We start from the raw sequence: 21,391 nt of genomic DNA, 5'->3' as shown, positions 1-21,391 counted from the left end.
GGAATCCTTTTATACCAGTCGATTTTAATCAGCAATGGAGTAGATTAATTTACTGTAGCCTGGTAATCATCAGTGTTGCAGAGTTGAAATACCAGGGTTTAGACCATTAGATATTTCATGTAGTTGTTCTAAACTATCAATGTATCCATTTCCCAGTTGTATTTTTAGGAATGTCATATATGTACGAACCGTTGTAGGCGGATTTGCCGGGGTGTACGAACGGTACATCCCGTCAAAATCTGTCAATTGACACACTGCACGTGTTGTACGAATGACCTTGACCTTAGATGAAATGTGGCTGCCATACGGCTGATCGCTTCGAAATGTTAGAGTTTGGGTATACAATTATGGGTATAAACAGAGCAATAAAATTGTTGCCATAATGTCTTAGTTGTTTGTGTCAATAAATATATCCCCCACCCAAAATGTTTCTGTATTTCACTTGTCGTTTAACAAAAGCTCAAATTCGATAATTTTTATCATAAACTAAGCCATCCCGAGTTACCTCCCTTTAAGACCGTTCAGGAAATATCATGGCGAAACGTTTTGCGTCTCATTCTGTCGAAAATTGAATGTTGTTGTTTAATGATAAGCTAAATAAAAGAGTTCTTAGGGGTAATAACTTCGTCACACGGTGGTGCGGCTCAGGTGGTGCGCCTCAGGTGGTGCGCCTCAGGAAATACGGAATTTACAAGGGTCATACAGTCCCGTACACCCTTTAAAAACACTGCGTAACTAATAATACCACCTCGGAGAGAAATGGGGAGTTTATTGTCAGTTTCCAGCCGCTTATAAACAATAAGGTTGAGATGAAAGGCTTTGAGCTTGGACGGCGTTGAAGCAACCATAATCATTATAGCATGTGTCCCACACTGGCTTCAAGACACGCCCTTGCATGACGTATTGTCGCATTCGTTCAACGTCGAATGGCGCCATTTGGTATTCGGGGCAATTCTGACCCCGAACGCCTGTATTCAATCAGTTCTGCGTGAAGCCACACCCTATTTTCATCTGTTGATCAAAGTGGTCGGTGAGGTGGTCGAGCATTGACGTTATTGACCATTAGAAGTGATGGACACTATGCTTTGTATGTAGTTGCCATTTTGTCATCGTGGATCGGTGGAGGATGTCGTATTTAATGTAGTATAAGTGGGCACTTGCTGTGAGATAATATTCAACCCACATATTACGTTCTTCCCTAATCGGACGTCACAGCGAAATCTTTACATTGCCACCACCAAGCGGTACAAACTCCCTGACACAGGTACGAGCTGTGGGTTTTTCCAGAGGAACAGACACACCTACAGTGTCTTCCGCTCTTTACAAGTGAAGCCTGTCCTCAGAAGAGAAAAAGATACTCGGCAAGTTCAGTTCACCCTGCTTGTTAATCATGCTATATGATTATCATGTGGTGTGCACTGAATCTAGTATGATGAGAGAGGCAGTAGGCACAGACTGACAAGCCCATGATCATTACATAAAATGCACTTCTAACCGAGACTGTTGTGATCCTATTTATTACGGTTCATGAACAACAAGGAAAGCCGTACAAACGTTAACCTAGATTTTATGTGGAAATCGTATGTCTGATGTTTACGAAATACACAAGCTTAGGTATGATGACTGAGAAAAAGATTGAGAAATATGTCCATTTGTCAGTTCACATAAGGCTGTCATAGGGTGTGTGAGTGTGTGTTAAATTAAGATAATACTTGTGTAGGCATGTTTATGAAACGCTCATACGTCCTTGAGTCAAATCTCCAGCATCCAGGTCTCAGCGGGGATGCTGAAACAAATCTGAATGTTTACCACGGATAGATACATAGATACATAGATAGAAAGCACTTTGAACGTTTTCACTCCATATCACACTTATACTTAGGGAAATAATTTAAGCAGTACCTAATTCATACACCTATCATTCTCTGAATTAAGTTAATAGAACATTTTTTCTGAATGATTTATGAACCGTTTGCATCATAGAACTTCCCTGTCTCGTAAGGCTAATACAATACATGCTCTATATTACATGCAAACCTAAAACGAAACATATTTGATAGTCAGCTTGAAAGTATACATAACATTTTCATATGAATTGATATTTGAACAGACATAATTGACTTTTTGAGAGTATAGTATATACGTATAGGCACAAACGGTTTGGGTGTTTTTTCCCGCCGTGACCTTGACCTTAATCGTTACAAGATATCTACAAAAACAATTCCCCATCACCATTTTAGAGATACCCATAAAGGACAAATACCCTACCCGAGTGTTATGTAACAGGTTGGTATTGTATTATAGAAGCGGTATGTAGCTCATAGTCAACTTGAATGCTCACATTACAAGTATGGCCGAGTGTTATGTAACAGGGTGGTATTGTATTATAGAAGCGGTATGTAGCTCATAGTCAACTTGAATGCTCACATTACAAGTATGGCAGAGTGTTATGTAACAGGTAGGTATTGTATTATAGAAGCGGTATGTAGCTCATAGTCAACTTGAATGCTCACATTACAAGTATGGCAGAGTGTTATGTAACATGGTGGTATTGTATTATAGAAGCGGTATATAGCTCATAGTCAACTTGAATGCTCACATTGTAAATTTGGGCGAGTGTTATGTAAAAGGTTGGTATTGTATTATAGAAGCGGTATGTAGCTCATAGTCAGCTTGAATGCTCACATTACAAGTATGGCAGAGTGTTATGTAACATGGTGGTATTGTATTATAGAAGCGGTATGTAGCTCATAGTCAACTTGAATGCTCACATTACAAGTATGGCCGAGTGTTATGTAACAGGGTGGTGTTGTATAATATAAGCGGTATGTAGCTCATAATCAACTTGAATGTTCACATTACAAGTATGACAGAGTGTTATGTAACAGGGTGGTATTGTATTATAGAAACAGGTATGTAGCTCATAGTCAACTTGAATGCTCACATTACAAGTATGGCAGAGTGTTATGTAACAGGGTGGTGTTGTTTTATAGAAGCGGTATGTAGCTCATAGTCAACTTGAATGCTCACATTACAAGTATGGCCGAGTGTTATGTAACAGGGTGGTGTTGTATAATATAAGCGGTATGTAGCTCATAGTCAACTTGAATGTTCACATTACAAGTATGACAGAGTGTTATGTAACAGGGTGGTATTGTATTATAGAAACAGGTATGTAGCTCATAGTCAACTTGAATGCTCACATTACAAGTATGGCAGAGTGTTATGTAACAGGGTGGTGTTGTTTTATAGAAGCGGTATGTAGCTCATAGTCAACTTGAATGCTCACATTACAAGTATGGCCGAGTGTTATGTAACAGGGTGGTGTTGTATAATATAAGCGGTATGTAGCTCATAGTCAACTTGAATGTTCACATTACAAGTATGACAGAGTGTTATGTAACAGGGTGGTATTGTATTATAGAAACAGGTATGTAGCTCATAGTCAACTTGAATGCTCACATTACAAGTATGGCAGAGTGTTATGTAACAGGGTGGTGTTGTTTTATAGAAGCGGTATGTAGCTCATAGTCAACTTGAATGCTCACATTACAAGTATGGCAGAGTGTTATGTAACAGGGTGGTGTTGTTTTATAGAAGCAGTATGTAGCTCATAGTCAACTTGAATGCTCACATAACAAGTATGGCAGAGTGTTATGTAACAGGGTGGTGTTGTTTTATAGAAGCGGTATATAGCTCATAGTCAACTTGAATGCTCACATTACAAGTATGGCAGAGTGTTATGTAACAGGGTGGTGTTGTTTTATAGAAGCGGTATGTAGCTCATAGTCAACTTGAATGCTCACATTACAAGTATGGCAGAGTGTTATGGCCGAGTAACCAAGTAACAGGTTTTTAATGCATTAAGTTGTCATAAAGATTGTTGTTGTTGAGTTGGCTTTCATTGAATTCCTGTATAATTAGCGTATTGTGGAATTGAATCAACATTTCAGCAAGATCACGAAGGGATGCACCTGGAAATGGCTTAACACATTTTGCCCATGTGGAGAATCGAACCCAGGCCTTCGGTTTGACAAGGGACGCTTTAACCACTAGGCTACCCAACCGCCCCTGGATACTCAGATTCTTAAATTTTAATTTTTTAAAATTTTTATTTTCTTCAGTGACACAATTTTGTTTTATGGTCAAATGTTATTATCTTGGCTTGCAAATATTCACAACTTGGTTTGACAACGTGACTAACGAACACACTAACTCCGTGACACGATCAATGGGACACCACGTGTTGATTCTTACCCAAATCGTGGGCTTGTAGTAGACGCCATATTTCACTTCCACAATCCTTTACTGAATACATGAGGAGGCAGAAGTACATTTAACATATATGAGTTTATAACACGCGTCATGATTTGCGTGGCGTAGAGGTTAAAACGTTCACTCGTCACGCTGAAGACCTGGGTTCGATTCCCCACATGCATACAATGTGTGAATGGGAGCCGCTTTCTAAACATCGATGTGTATTCGTAGCTTTAGGCCATGGGAACGACATTCTAAATAACATCATGCATCCATACCTTCAGGCAATGAAAGCTACTTTCTAAATATCATTGTGTATTCAAAGATTTAGGCAATGAAAGCAACTTTCTGAATAATATTGTGTATTCAAAGCTTTAGACCGTGGGAACCACTTTCTAAATATCATTGTGTATTCAAAGCTTTATGATCGCTGGAGCCACTTTTCAAATATCATTGTGTATCCACAGCTCCAGGCCACGAAAGCTACTTTCTGAATATCATTGTGCAGTCAAAGCTTTAGACCATGAAAGCTACTTTCTTAATATCGTTGCGTATTCAAAGATTTAGGCAATGAAAGCAACTTTCTGAATAATATTGTGTATTCAAAGCTTTAGACCGTGGGAACCACTTTCTAAATACCGTTGTGTATTCAAAGCTTTATAGCCGTGGGGGCCACTTTTTAGATATCATTGTGTATTCAAAGCTCCAGGGCATGAAAGCTACATTCTGAATATCATTGTGCATTCATACCTTCAGGCAATGAAAGCTACTTTTTTAAATATTGTGTATTCAAAGCTTTAGGCCGTGGGAACCACTGTTTAAATATCATTGTATATTAGTATTCGTGTATTTGTATCTTGCGTAGTTTGTTTTGCAGTGCCATCTTGGGTACGCTGTGCCTCATGCTCAATGCAGTGAATCAAATAACTATATTCTACCATACTCTTTCAAAAACCAAAACTAAACTACATCACGTAAAGACACGAAAAGCTTCTCGGTTAATGGATTGTGAACAACTTGCCTTTGACTTGGACTGTTACATGCTATATGTTCGGTTGTGTTAAACACAAACTCAACCAACCCATCAAAACATGTAAGAGAGAATTATGTCTGCTTGTTTGTTTTTTTCTTTTTTTGTTGTTTAAAGCCACACTCAGGAATATATCGGCGGTCTGTAAATAATCGAGTCTGGACCAAACAATCAAATGATGAACAGCATAAGCATCGATCTATGCAATTAGGATACGATGACATGTGGACAGTATTTACAAATAGGGACAGATGGAGTTAGGTAACTGTCAGATTAATCTTTTCAGAAGTTCTTGTCCATGGAGCATATTACAAAGTCTAAATATACACCAAAGAAAATTACGTCAAATGAACATTAAGATGGCATGTTTATTATGACACACATTAAAGTAACACAATATGATAAAACAAGTAACAGTTACTTGAAAAATGAGTACTAATGCATATTATGATCAAAAGGCTAGTATTGGGGAATCAACTCGCTATAGGCAGAGGTACAACTATAGTCTGTTTGCAGTGAAAACATACCGATGAATTTCACTTTAAACAAAAAAGCAAATCAAAAAAGTGAAATTAAGAGTGCGAATCCTCATAATTTTGCCTTGCCAACTGAACATTTAAATATCAGAATTTTATTCATTGTAGGACAAAAGTTGTTTTACAAACTATCATACATCCAAATCGCTGATTTTGGTTTGTATTACAAGGGGGCAAGAGCAGTAGTCGGAACAGTGAAACAAATGCACGTGCGGTTCGTGATAAGCGTTAACTTATGTACCGGTGTTTCATTTAATGTGCATACACCCTTGTAATACAAACCAATAATAGCGATTTGAAACTATGATGGTTAAACAACTTTTATCCTAAGTTGAATAAAATTCTGAGATTAAATGTTCAGCTGGCAAGGTAACATTATGAAGATTCGCAATCTTAATTTCATCTTATTCCGTTTACTTTTTTGTTTAAATTAACATTCATCGGTACGTTTTCAATGCAAACAGACTATAGCAACCCACACAACAACACAAGACCTGTGTAAATATACGTGAGTTTATTAGTCAGCCACAGAGTGGTTTGTGATTGAATGTAGTCCGTATTTTATACCTATTCTAGCCGTCACAGATAATCACATTTACTGATGAAGGTATATCGATCTATCTAATCTATGAAAAAACGCACTGACATGGATGGTCACTTGAAGATATGTCCTGGTATCATCTTCTATTGTCATATGTCCTGGTGTCATTGTCTATTGTCATATGTCCTGGTGTCATTTACTAGTGTCATATGTCCAGGTGTCATTTAATAGTGTCATATGTCCTTTTGTCTTTTTCTAGTGTCATATGTCCTGGTATCATCTTCTAGTTTCATATGTCCTGGTGTCAAATACTAGATTATCACTGTTCTTAATTAAAAACTAGTACGCTATCATAAAAATATAACACGAGAGATTACAGTACACTATGAACTGGCTATAGATCACCAGCAACTGAAGGTTGATCACCACACTAAGGACCATGGGGACTTACAGTACCTTTGTAACCTACATGGACCCTATTTGGATTTACATCATCCCTTCAGTAGCCGGCGATTGTAGTCAAATGTAGACATAATAGAAATCACAAAAAATATACGCTTAAAATCTTTTGAAATTTACTTTGAGAGTTTTGGAATTTACGTACCCTTTCAGGAGAACAGTAATTTTACAATACTTTAACCCCCTTGAGGCTACAGCCACTAACAATCTAAGCTACTAATCTAAACTGCCAATCATTAAATTACATATATCGACAAATTGTATCAATCAAACTTGATCAATCAGTTCAATTCCTTTTAAAAACTCAATAAGTAAATGATAATTAACTTTGTTAAAAAGATCTTTCACCGTTGTAACACTGAAATACTTATCCCTTGTGATGGATAACAACACAGTCAAGCAGGCCATGCTATGTAGTATATGACATTATTAAGATTCAGAGGATCATTAATAAACAAAGTATTATGTCCCAGATCAACACAACATTCATTGCTACCGCTTCTTACAACCTTGAAATGGCTGCTGAAATGAATAGCTTCCCTTGGACCAAATGGACAGTCGTCAAAAATGTCCCTTTGTCAACCCATAGAATCATACGGCAAACATCATAGGTTGTCTTGCAGGCCCCCCTCACGTCTCTCAACGGCTGAACCGAGCACTGTATTGTCAGGTTACATATTGAGAAAGAACATGGCAGAGTCATTCAGACCAACCAACAACGTTTTACTTCAAACGTTAAATTGAGACAAAAAACTTAAAGTACATGAAGAAAAATTGAGACACTCGTCCCCATTAGGTACCTTTCATATCACAACTTCAAAAATGTCTTTTGCTAGTCAGATTTGTTTTGAATTGTAATCAATCCAACAAAAACAACTATCACGACTTCTTTGTACAGCTCTTGGCACTTCTTGAACCTTTGTTCATTAATGGCAGAGCCAGTTTAGGACGATTCTAGTAGTCTCAAGATGCCACTGTGCTTCTTCTCCCTCGCAATATCTATTGCTGTTTCATTGTTCATGTTCCTGAGATTTGGATCAGCGCCCAATTTCAACAGAAGTCGCACCATGTCTCTGTTGCCCATGTCAACAGCCACATGTAGTGCAGAACCACCATCATACCTTCTCAAATTGATATCCTTCCCGGGAGTGCTTTTGCACCATTGCTCAACATGACTTGCAATTTTAGATTTCTTCTCAGGTGATATCCCTTCAAACAGTTTCAGGTTTGGATCTGCTTCATTCTCAAGAAGACACTCGAGCACATCCATTGCCCCCATATATGCAGCTCCATGCAAAGCACTTACACCAACTGCACTTACATGATTCACTTTTGCACCTCTCTGCAACAAATTGTTCACAGCTTCAGGATGGCCCAAGAGAGCAGTACCTAGAAGTGGGTGGTATGACAAACCTCTGGGATGCAAGTCTGCTCCATGATCTAACAATATATCTGCTATGTCCATATTGTTGAGGTATGAAGCAAATACAAGAGGTGTTGAGAGATCTTCAGACAAAGCTTCCACGTCAGCGTTGTTCTCCAGCAAAAGCCGAACAAGGTCGGGTTGATTGTGGATGCTTGCAACGTGTAGTGGGCTCCACTGATGATAACCTTTCAGATGGATATTTGCTTGATGTTGTATCAGAATCCTGGCTATATTTGTGTTTCCATACATCGATGCAAAGTGAAGAGGACCAAAACCATTAGCAAGCCGGTCAACATCAGCTTCCCTTCTGATGAGACTTTCAACAACTGAAGAAGAGCCAGTAATAGATGCTCCATGCAAAGCTGTGAATCCACCTTTAGAAGATTTGTTCACTTCAATCTTTCTTTGTAGGAGCTCATCCACAATATCTCCATGGTTTAAAGCTGCTGCTAGATGAAGAAGTGAGTATCCTTCGATATGTGAGCTTAAGCCTTCCTCAGACTCCTCAAGTAATTCCTTCACAGTTTCAAGTTGCACCCGCAAAGTAGCTTTTATAATGTCATTAGCTTTGGACCGTTTATGTAGGACAGCCTCTTTCAGCATTTCAGTACGACCATATTCATATGCTGCAGAGATAACCTCACTGAAAGCTACTCTGTCATCACTGAGAAACAGACGAAAGATGCACATATCATTTGCTTTTGCAGCAAAGGCTACCGGAGGTCCTAATTCAGCCTTCAAATTGGCATCAGCCCCTTCAGTTATCAAAAGTTCTACTATATCCAAATGTCCTTCATAGCTTGCCACATGAAGAGGTGTAAAACCTTCATCTGATACATTTAGTTGTTTAACCAATGCACGGCCTTCGTTTCTAGGATTTGTTAATGACACAATCCTGCTTTTAATCTGTTTATTGATAACCGCACCCTTTCGGAGAAGAAGTTTAAACACATCCAGGTGGCCATTTTCTGCAGCCACAAATAAAGGCGTAACTCCCCCATTGCTTTCATGTTCAAGTGATATGTGTCCTGACAGCACCTCCACACCGTCGTAGTGACCAGCTGCAGCAGCCCAATGAAGTGCATTTGCCCCCATACGTGGATCTGTGATGTATACATCCACGTCGTGTTTGATTAGCACTTTACACACTTCAACGTTATTCTGATTGGCTGCTACAATTAGGCATGGCAACCCATCTTCAGTGATGTCATCAATATCCCGTGAAGTCAGTTTCAAACTGCTTATAATGTACTCCAATGCAGAATGATTGCCCCATCTGGTACAGCCCAAACCTGCATGATGGCACGTTTCCCTTGTAAGCGTGTACTTCTGTAACAATGCTTTCATCATCGCATCTGAACCATTGCTGGATGCCCAGTATAATAGCTTGTCGATAGCTAAGTCATCTGTCGAAGTGGGGAGGTGACAGATAACTTGATCCACAAAGTTTTGATTTCTTAGCAATCGATGTGAGCAGCAGCTTTCAAATGCACCAAGTTCTATTTCGTGTAAAAACCTTTCTGCTAGTTCGATGAAATGAATGTCTTCCGAAATTTTAATGCTGTATGTTTGGTTTCTCATATCGCTTGCTTTTTCAAACAGTTCAAGAGGTCCATATTGTATGATGAATGAAATATCACATTTGGCTATGATATTTGACGATACTTCAAGAAAGGATGGATGAGAAAACTTCACAGAACCTTCTGTTGTAAACAAGAATGGCTCTTCTGCAGCAACTGAGAAAACTTCAGACATGGATGTTTCTCCAACATGACTTATAACCTTCCGTCGTTTTTCTGCTGAATCTTCAGCAGCATCTTCCAAATCAAGTGTGCCTCTGAATGCCGTTAAGAGATAGAGGAGGCACTTCATGACAGAATTCCTCAAAAGATGTAGAATGCGTTTTTCAGCGAAAGACAAGGGATTGTCAAAGAATTGTCCGGCTTTTGTATTCTCCTTTCCAAGAGTGACGAACAAATGACACGAGTGAGCAAATCCATGCGTATTTTGTTTCAAAACTATACTTTCCTTCTCCATGTCAGGAATACGCCTGTTACTTGCTTCTAAGTATCTATCTAACATTTTCGCTTTCTCACTTGTCTGGGTTTTCTCTGTTAGATTCAATTCCCTTGAACCTTCAAAATGTGATTTTAGCTTCCCCAAACGCTGACGTGCATCGTCGTAAACATCACATCTGCTGGTGAACAGCATTTTAATGTTTGTCTTCGTTTGGAGCCGACTGAACATATTTTCCAAATCTGGTGTTAATGTAAATGTGCACCTGAATTTCCCAAACACGTCATCGCAAAAGATGAAAGTTTCTTGAGAGTTTTGAACAGCACTCTTCATTTTCGCGGCACTTGTTGCATGTAGTACACTTATTCCCCTTGACCTGAAGTGCTCAAGAAGAAGAAGGCCCGTGACTGATTTTCCTTCACCAGCTGACCCAACAAGAAGCACATGCCGGTATGATCCAAACAAGTCAAGTATCTCATCCATAATTTGCGGCCTGATGAAGTCTGCAGCATATAGAAAGTGAGCTTAAATACATCCATATGTGTTATTTTGTATGTTGTGAATTAGTTTTAAATTTGATTTTACATATTTGATACATAGTTAAAGAAATATTACTGTCCCTAGACACCATGAGGTAAAGTCTACTGTGCATTACAAATCCATTTGCTATTAACACGCCGAAGGTACATTTTTTAAAATTTGCAAACAAATGGAATCGGGTACGATCATGCCTGACTGACTGACTGACTGACTGACTGAGTATGGTTTTACACCGATTTTAGCAATATTCCAGCAATATCTCGGCGGGGAACACCAGAAATAGCCTTCACAAATTGTACCCATGTGGGGAATCGAACCTGGGATATATATATATATAATCTAACAATCTTCTACAAAATGACATCTTCATTTCAGGTTTATATTACATTCATATGTATTGGTACATTGTCATGCGAAAATGCTTCTCAAGGATTTGTTCAGTTAGTCTAACATAGATTATATTTCTGATTGTATTGTGATATGATTTTGTCCTTGAAATATACCCGAACAGAAGGTCCACGTAATTTTGATGGTTTGGTCATCATGCAAAGGTAGAATTGATTCTGTGACAGCGTCTCTCTCGGACTCGCAGTTGTTGTCCAAGACATGTGTTATGGCAGGACTTTCAGAAATCAATGCCGTTGAAACCCGCTGACACAAACCTCTGAAACATATATACACTATGAAGATACCAAACGGTAATTGTTGTTGACAAAGTAGTAGGCCATGACTCAGGCTGTATAAAATATACAATATGAAAACAATATGTCATAGACATAACTATTCTGTGCCAGCTCAGTTCATCAACTTTGTGTTCAACGTTAACACCTTAACGTTTAATCAAACTGGGTTTTACTTGGGAATTAACCATGTCCGCTACTTCTTGATAATAAATACTGTTTCACTGTGACTTTGATGTTCACGTATGCGTTAAGATGTTCAAAAAAACATCATAGATATGCAAGACTATAGAAATTCAGTAAAAAGTACATATTAGTCTAATATCATTCGTTCGTTCGTTCGGTTCGTTCGTTCGTTCGTTCCAGTAAAATAGTGAAATGATCTGACCTGTACTTGGAAATGTCTTCCACTGATTTGACCATGAGATAGGTTGGTAGAAAGTTTTGAAGTCTTCTAGCAACTTCCAACATCAGAGTAGTTCCACCACATTTTGGAAGCGTCAACAGAAACACATATTTGGAATTCATATTTTCTAACAACACTGTGCATTGTTCTTTTGTTAGGAAATTAATCCTTTCTGCGTCGGGAAACTGATCGCCTGGCTCTACTTTGGCAACTGAAGCCCAAAAAGAAGTAATAAGTTTATCATATTTGCCTTCTGACATGTAAAGGGAGTCAAACGTAACAAATCTGCTACATGAATGCGCAAGCGTCTTCAACTTGGATTGAAATGTATCCCATGAGTCAAGATGAGACTTGCACACAACACCAAACACTGCTGAAAAGTCATCGTCAGTGAACCTATTGAGGGAGGTGATCAGCCCTCTAGCAACACTGACGTTGTATTTCCTTGCTTCTGGGGTGTCGTTATCGACTACAGTCAGCACAAATGCTGGTTGAGAAGGGAGCATCAAGACAATGTCGCAGTGGATATCTGATGGCAACTCACTGTACGGTATATTTAATGGAAAACACAATGTCTTAGCGATAAAGATGAAACCATCTGTTTCTTGAAGAAGTCTTGGTTTGGCTGTGTCTATCAGTCCACTGTTTTGGGACAAAGAAAATGTTTCTTCTTGAAGGAAAGTTACAAGTTTCTCAGTGATCCTCTTTAGACTGGCGGTAAGGCTTTTAGGCACAATGCTAAGTTTACCTGCAAGTATAAATCATGAATATCAGTGATAATTATTTTATAATAACATTCGAATGCATTTTACTGTGACTTTATATATATAAATCATCTGCATTTAATACAGTTAGGAAATATTTATTTGTATGTGTTGGGGGACGTGACACATTCCGACACGTTAACGTCCGGGTTAGAATTGAAATTTAGCAACTCATGCTTGTCCTAAGAGGCGACTAACGGGATCGGGTAGTCATACTTGATTGGCACATGTCATCGTATCCCAGTTGCGTAGATCGATGCTTATGCTGTCGATCACAGGACTGTCTGATCCAGAATTAATTATTTACAGACCGCCGCCATATATCTGGAATATTGCTGAATGGGGCGACGTACACACATGTCACATTTCAATAAAGACATGCCGATTAATTACTTCCTGGGATTGTTTCAATCTTAAATTTTTCAGTGTATTGGAACATTGATGTAACAACCTTTCTTGGGTGGATAGAAAAAAGAACATACCACGAGGACAGTAGAATTCTCGAATGTCTTTGATACTGTCACCAATCTGTTGTAGTGAAGGTAGAAAGAAGTCTTTCGTTTGAATGTTGAACTGCTGCGGCTCCACACAGACATTAGTCTGAAAAATAACAACTTTTAATTAGTTTCCACTGATATGTCCATTTGACATTTGTAGTGTGAGGGTTGATAACAGGACCATGTTCCTGGCAAATTGTACTCGTCACTGAGCTTCAAGGCGCCAGATATTGCTGTCACCATCAAAATAAGTAACGGTATAGATAATACTATTACTACTAGTAGTATTACTAATACTACTACTACAACAATTATTATTATTATTACTAATATTACTACTACGACTACTATTGTTAGTACTATTATTACTGCTGTCATTATTGCTACTACTACTACTACTACTATTATAACTACTATTACTACTACTACTACTATTATAACTACTACTACTACTACTACTACTACCACTACTACTATTATAACTACTGCTATTACTACTACTACTACTACTACTACTACTTACTACTACTACTACTACTACTACTACTACTACTACTACTATTATCACTGCTACTACTGCTATACTACTGCAATACTATAACTACTACTATTACTACTACTACTACTACTACTCACTACTACTACTACTATTATAACTACTGCTACTACTACTACTACTACTACTACTACTACTACTATTAAAACGACCACATTTATAACTACTGCTATTACTACTACTACTATAAACTAAACTACTACAGTTATAACTACTGCTACTACTACTACTACTACTACTACTACTGCTACTACTACTACTACTACTATAAACTACTATAACTACTGCTATAACTACTACTACTACTACTACTGCTACTGCTACTACTACTACTATATAACTACTGCTATTACTCGTACTACTACTACCACTACTACTACTATTATAACTACTGCTATTATTACCACTACTACTACTACTACTACTACTACTACTACTACTACTACTATAACTACTGTTATTATTACAACCACGACTACTAGTACTCTTACCAATACTACTATTATAACTACTACTATTATACATACTGCTGTTACTTCTACTACTACTATTATAACTACTGATATTACTACTACTACTACTACTACTATAACTACTGATATTACTGCTACTTCTATTACCACTACTACTATTATAGCTACTGCTATAACTACTACTACTACTACTACTTTTACCACTACTACTAGTTTAACTACTATTATTACCACTACTACTACTACTACTACTATTATAACTACTGCTATTATTACCACCACTACTACTACTCTTACCACTACTACTATTATAACTACTACTATTATACCTACTGCTGTTACTTCTACTGCTACTTCTATTACCACTACTACTATTATAGCTACTGCTATTACTACTACTACTACTATTATAACTACTGATATTACTACTACTACTACTATTATAACTACTGATATTACTGCTACTTCTATTACCACAACTACTATTATAGCTACTGCTATTACTACTACTACTTTTACCACTACTACTAGTATAACTACTACTATTACCACTACTACTATTATTACTATTGCTATTACTACTATTACTACTACTGTTAATTCTACTTCTACTATCAAAATGGGGCGGTGGGGTAGCCTAGTGGTTAAAGCGTTGGCTCGTCACGCCGGAGACTCGGGTTCGATTCCCCACATGGGCACAATGTGTTAAGCCCATTTCTGGTGTCCCCCGCCGTGATGTTGCTGGAATTTTGCTACAAGCGGCGTAAAACTAAACTCAGTCAGTCAGTCAGTCTACTATCATAATATTATAGGAACTACTACAGCTACTCTTAATTTCGCAAACATGTGATATGACTGAGTACATTGTTATGATACTATGACTTTCTGACATAGATATAGAAAGGACAACAACTCACCTTAAGCTCAAATGGGGCTGCTACATAGTTTAGGGCGTCATACTTTCTTGTTCTGAAGAAGAGAAGTAGATTGTACAATTCCGGCTATAGCATAAGCATGTTTTGATGAATCACTTACAAACCAGGGATGAAAAAAACATAGAACCTAGTCAAAAGTTCACCTGAAAAATATATCGGAAACATATGATAAGAGTCGATATGGAATTACAACGGACCCTTTTGTATCACTGACGAGTCAAAGTTTAATATTTAACGTCACATCAGCAATATTTCAGCCATATCGTGACGAGAACAAATTTGATTATAAAGAATATGTATATATTAATCCCAAAATAGCCATTACTGTCGTCAAAGGACAGTAAAACGACTAGACTATCACAATTCGAATTTAAAACTAGCATATGAAGCTAAAACTAACAGCACAATTTGGACAATACATGATATAAAAATAGGCTAAAGATCGTCAACAACTGAAGATGAGGGATGAGAATACAATAGTCCATACTTGACATGGCCAAATTGCTCTTCTTCATCTTTTCGTTTTTCACCAATGTGTTTAAGCTTTTTGCCGGTAAAGAGTGCCATCTGAAAATAAAATAATCAAATTATAATTGAATTATATCGGTATTACCATGACCATTCATCACCTGAAAAAGTTATGATATTGTTCGTGGAAAGTTATGGCATCGTCTGTTTTGGTTTGTATGTCGCGGTCCTTTGAAAGGAAACACGCTCTATTCTCGAGTTCCATTCAATGTCTTTCGTGATGACAATTTCGGATTATGGTGCTTGGTTTACTTGAAATGGGAAACGTTTATGTCGGAAAAGGTTTGTCAATTGTCATTTTTTAAAGCTAACACGGAAGCGTATTTGTTGGGGTCCATTGTTCCGAAGTCATTTGCAAGCAGATTGTATGCCAGGAAACACTATTGTCTCGAAAACCCTCACGAGGATGTCTGTGCATCAATATTTCAGTGTGGTTGTTACACAATATAGATCCTATATATCAGGGACGAATATAAAACATTCATATTCACACAGTGAAACGTATTCATTCCCGGAATCGAGTTACATGTTCTGTTTGCTTTTATGATCAAACACCGTCTTGTTTGTTTGCAATCTTCCCGCTACATGTCTGGAGCAGGCCATCCCCTGCTCCAAGGCGTCAGAATCGATCTACGACAATGCGAGACTGTGACATATGTCAACCAAGTCAGAAGCCTGACCACCCGATCCCGTCAGTTGCTCTTGCGACAGTCATGGGTTGATGGATTCCAATTCTAACCCGGACTAAAGACATAATTTATTCGTAAGGCCCTCAATACAAAATACAGGTCTGACCGAGAATAGATGATATTCGTCCACGATTTCTACGATATTCCACAAGCAGTAGCACTGTCTTATTACCTGGACATATTCACATCAATTATAACGCTGATGCGAAATTCCTGTGGAATGTCCATATATCACTGGTGTATTTGTAAACGAAGTAATGCCTATCTAAAGTAGAGAAGACAATTACCACAGTCTAACTAGTTTCGTTCCCGATGGATATTTCATAACGTGTAAAAAAGGTGTTAAATAAGGTATTTATGGACGATCCTGGCACGGGTAAAACATAGTATACGATTGTGTCAGTGCAAATTAAAACCAGGACATCGTTGCCAGTTCAATTTTGTTTTATTACAATGAAAAGCTTAAAGTACTAACTATTTAATGCACAGACCATTCCACAACAGAGAAACACGAATCATGTGCAAATATTTGAACAAAGATGAGATATACCTAACAATAACTACTAAGGGGCATGATGGTTATCGGCATCTGATTGTCCACAATTACCAGTACCATGAACCCATGTCCATCGTTGTGAATGTCACATTGAGCAAGCACCCTACGATGCATGTAATTGTCCACAATTACCAGTACCATGAACCCACGTCCATCGTTGTGAATGTCACACTGAGCAAGCACCCTACGATGCATGTAATGTTCAAGTTTTATGTCATTCATAGCTTTCCTCCACATGAAGCGGAGCGGTGATGGTTAAAGCGTCAAATCATCACACTGAAGTCGATTCCCCGCAGTGGTACTACTGGAATATTGCTAAAAGCGGTGTATAATCATCCTGACTCACTCCACATAAAGTTGACAAGACTTAATACATGTACACATGAAACAGTGTTGCCAAAGCTGTGTGAAGCCAAACTCACTAGCTACAAATAGTGTAAATAACCAGTAGGATAATAACCCTAGCAAATCGAACAGCAAGTTTGTGTTCACAATGCCTGTACATATCCGTGGCCTCTGCGTAATAGTGGTGAAATGCTGAATACTGACATTCATTACATCCATGACGGAAAATATAACATCGGTGTAAGAATGCACATTTAAACTAATTAGACAAGGATTGCCAGAGCATTGTTTGTTGTTTTACGCCGCTTTCAGAAATAGCCAAGCCATATGGCGGCGGTCCTGGACCAGACAATCCAGTGATCAACAGCATGTGCATCTATCTACGCAATTGGGAACCGATGACATGTGTCAACCAAGTCAACGAGTCTGACCACCCAACCCCGTTAGTCGCCTTTTACAACAAGCATGGGTTGCTGAAGATCAAATGTATTCCGGATCTTCACATTTAAGAAAATATTGCATCGGTATACAACTACATATTTGAGTTATAGGCGAGGACTGCCAAGGCCAGATATTCAAATATACTGAATCCGGACATAAATTTGAACATCAAATGATTTTTTAATTATTGTTACATGACATTTTGACATGGTAATACACGGCAGAACCTACTAAATCCAGGGACGGGACACATGAAACGAACATGTGATAACGGAAAGAAAGCCGCGGTATTGAAATTTTTGTTCGGAGGCACTTATAAACAAGTAGCTACTGTTCTCAAGATGAATATTTAAAACATGTTTGTACATCACGAAGATGTCTGTCTGTCAATCTGTATTGATCTCTATATGTCTTCTGTTCTTAGTGACACCTGACAGTGTGTAAATCATCAGAACGAAGTTTAATTGGTCAATGCAATCTTTTCGAACCATGTTTTTACACCAACAGGGGTACATTTGTTGTTGACGATTCGGCATGATAGAGGGCCTCTTTTGTCATAAAATGCCATTCCATTGATTGGGTAAACCAGTATTTCGACAACATAGTACTTCATACTGTGCTGAGCTCTTGCGGCACTTGCTTGCATCTTTTCGGGAGGGACAAGAGTGCATCTCACCTTCATCATGTCCCAGTTAGCAGTGTCACCTTTAAAATCACACATCATGCTCTCTTCACGCGCTACTTCTTTTAGGTAGCCTCTAAACGCATTTTCATCCTCAAGAGGCACTCCTTGGACAAGCAGATCTTTTGATTTGTATTTACCTGTGCTTTTTTCTTTTTCCCCTATTCCAAGCAAGAAGGATCCACCTCGCGAGTTTTTGGTAAAAGCACTGGCATACTCCTTTAGTCGAAAGTCGTCCCATATCGTTCTTGCTTTATTATAGTCCGATAATTCCTTCCAGGTAACTTTGAGCTTGTTTTCAATGAAGCCTTTAAGCTGTAAATCACGTTTCTCTTGCAACTGAGGAATGGTTTCAAAATCACCATTGAACCTGAAATCAGGTTCTTCACGAAGACTGGGACTGGAACCGTTTCGTTCGACAACAAACCGTTTCACCGTGGCTGGTAAAGGGTTTACAATTCCCCAGTCTAGACATATTTTGGTGTTGAAATCCGCTGTTGAAAATTCTGTGCCTTTTGCGACATAAATACTGATGAAATCATGGAACTTAACGCATCCAGAGGCTTCGCTTAGCCTTTCTTTTTTATACACGCTTTCAAACATTCTCCCGTCTTCTATCATTCTGTACAGGGTTTCATCTGCAAACTCGTCAAATGCACCAACATAATTTTCATTTGGGATTAAACCTACAATGTGAACAAGTAAGTAACCGCCATTAGAATTTCTTAGAGCTGAGACATATTTTGTGAGTTCTGTTAGTTTCAAATTCCGCTTCTCCCGTTTCTCAATTTTCTCTTTGTCACTTAATTTCTTGTCGATGCCATACAGATAGTGAACATGAATTCCCATGAACTGGATGTTCGGGCTGGTAGCCATTGTACCTCTGAATGACTCAACAGCTTCATTGCATCTGTCAATGTGCCTAGAACAGACAGAAAAGCAGTGACCAGATCTCTCACAACAAATTTCGCTCATTATATTCATGGGTACTTTGGACTTGAATTTCCGTTGATTCACTTGCTTACACCATTCCAGATGCCAGACACCATTTCTGTCGGCGTTTGTCACATCAAAGGGTTTGCTGACAGTCGAATAACTATGACGGAGTGAGTGAGTTTAGTTGCACGCAGTTTTAACACTATTCCAGCAATATCGTGGCAGAGGACACCAGAAATGGGTTTCACACATTGTAACCATGTGAGGAATCAAACCCGGGTCTTCGGTGCCTCAAGAGAACGCTTTAACCACTGGGTTGCCTACTGCTCTCGCGACGAAGGAAAAGATTCACTTGTACAAAACTGTGATCATGAACATGCATATATGTTCTGCTTTGACTGTTGGATAGATTACGTCCATATCGAATTAACTCGCACAACAGTAATACTGTTTCATGATATAACACTGCGTCAATATTGGCATGATGATTCAGGTTTTACATTTGTAAGTAGTGGGTACATTGAAAACATCAACCAAACGTTAATGTAATCATGATCGTAACAGTTTATTGTTTGGAGATTCTAACGTGTTGATCAGCAAGTTACAAAAGTTTCAGAACATTGCTGGCCATATTATAACAAGAAGCCAACCATCTTGTGACACATCACCCATTCTCCAATCTCTCCACTGGCTTCATATTCCTGAACGTATTAAATTCAAAATACTGACACTCACTTATCAGGCAATTCTGTACCTTATATGTCATCCGTATTGTATTCATAAGAGGCGTCACCACTTTACCGTCACCACGTCCATATCAGCTCAAGTGTATAAACACTTCCTCGTACTTGTACATATGCCTCTGTGCGTAACACTTCGATGTTAGAGCCAACACCTAAACGTTGCTTCCAACTTCAATTTAGACGGCGTTCATCCATCTTACCCTCATTTATAGGCTGTTTGGGTCACAATGATACCGATAAATCCTATTCTAACTTCTAATTCGGTTTATGATCAAACATTCATTTCAACGCCAAATCTATTGAAAACGTCAGACCAACTCTGGAAACAAGTTTCATAACGTTTGTCCCCCAAACACAAGTGTTACAGTCCACACCTCAACGCCACTTCTAATTTCGATAGAGACAGCCTTCATCCATCGTACACTCAACTGCCCGTTGATTGTCTGATGCTTATAAGTGATGACTGTTGCATCTTAACCATTAATTATTGCGTGAGGTTTCTATACAATAGTCTACAACATTTGCAAAAACAACGAGCTCCATTTGAGGTCCTGGATCTTATGACAATCACTGAGATATCGTCAACCCATCCTAGCTCGAATACCCGTGAACATCCGGATTAGAATTGATCTTCAGCAACCCACGCTTGTCGCCAGAGACTACTAACGGGATCGGGTGGTCAAGCTCGCTGACTTGTTCGACACATGCCATTGTAGTGCGTGAGTGAGTGAGTTTAGTTTTACGCCGCACTCAGCAATATCCCAGCTATATGGCGGCGGTCTGTAAATAATCGAGTCTGGACCAGACAATCCAGTGATCAACAGCATGAGCATCGATCTGGGCAATTGGGAACCGATGACATGTGTCAACCAAGTCAGCGCAACTGACCACCCGATCTCATTGTAACCCAATTGCTTGGATCAGTGCTGATCCTGTTGATCACTGGATTGTCTGGCCCAGACATGATTATTTACATTGGATCATTGGTGGGTGCGGAGGTAGATAAACAAACAATCAAACAAGACAAAACCCAACCCGAAACTATCCACGAATCAGTCATCTTGGAATGTTTCGTTGTACGTAAATCAACACATACTTACAGTTTACAAGCTGAATGGATGTCCTTTTCAGTCCTTTCAAGTTTCTCTCCACAGTGTGTACACACGACCAAAGAATTCATTCCTCTGCAAGTAAGATTTGGATGACAATTACCATATGCATTGTAGATCCGTATGTGTCTTTAACGAACACAATTGCTTAAATACATAGGGACCATACTAATAATGCTGACAGGTGATGCGGTGTCTTGTTTCAGAAGATCGCTCGCTGTTAATCTTATTCAACATGGTTGCATT

General features: G+C 38.6%; 1 protein-coding gene across 5 annotated transcripts in view; it reads right to left on the bottom strand.

The window, feature by feature from the left end:
* Positions 1–6,676: 6,676 nt before the first annotated feature.
* Positions 6,677–21,391, bottom strand: part of LOC124269051 — a 20,092-nt gene continuing 5,377 nt past the window's right edge. For all 5 annotated transcript variants that reach the window (XM_046704063.1, XM_046704064.1, XM_046704065.1 and 2 more), the window contains 7 exons: positions 21,137–21,220; positions 15,604–15,683; positions 15,099–15,150; positions 13,138–13,255; positions 11,874–12,639; positions 11,309–11,469; positions 6,677–10,768 (listed from right to left, as the gene is read on the bottom strand). In XM_046704063.1, coding sequence (XP_046560019.1) covers positions 7,767–10,768; positions 11,309–11,469; positions 11,874–12,639; positions 13,138–13,255; positions 15,099–15,150; positions 15,604–15,683 — 4,179 coding nt within the window. In that variant the 5' untranslated portion in view covers positions 21,137–21,220 and the 3' untranslated portion in view covers positions 6,677–7,766. The remainder of the gene's footprint in view (positions 10,769–11,308; positions 11,470–11,873; positions 12,640–13,137; positions 13,256–15,098; positions 15,151–15,603; positions 15,684–21,136; positions 21,221–21,391) is intronic.

Source organism: Haliotis rubra, unplaced genomic scaffold, assembly GCF_003918875.1.
Source record: "Haliotis rubra isolate DU_JTF1 unplaced genomic scaffold, ASM391887v1 Scf1414, whole genome shotgun sequence".
Lineage (NCBI taxonomy): Eukaryota > Metazoa > Mollusca > Gastropoda > Lepetellida > Haliotidae > Haliotis > Haliotis rubra.
The sequence above is the reverse complement of the archived record's forward strand: the minus strand, read 5'-3'. Positions and strand labels throughout refer to the sequence as shown.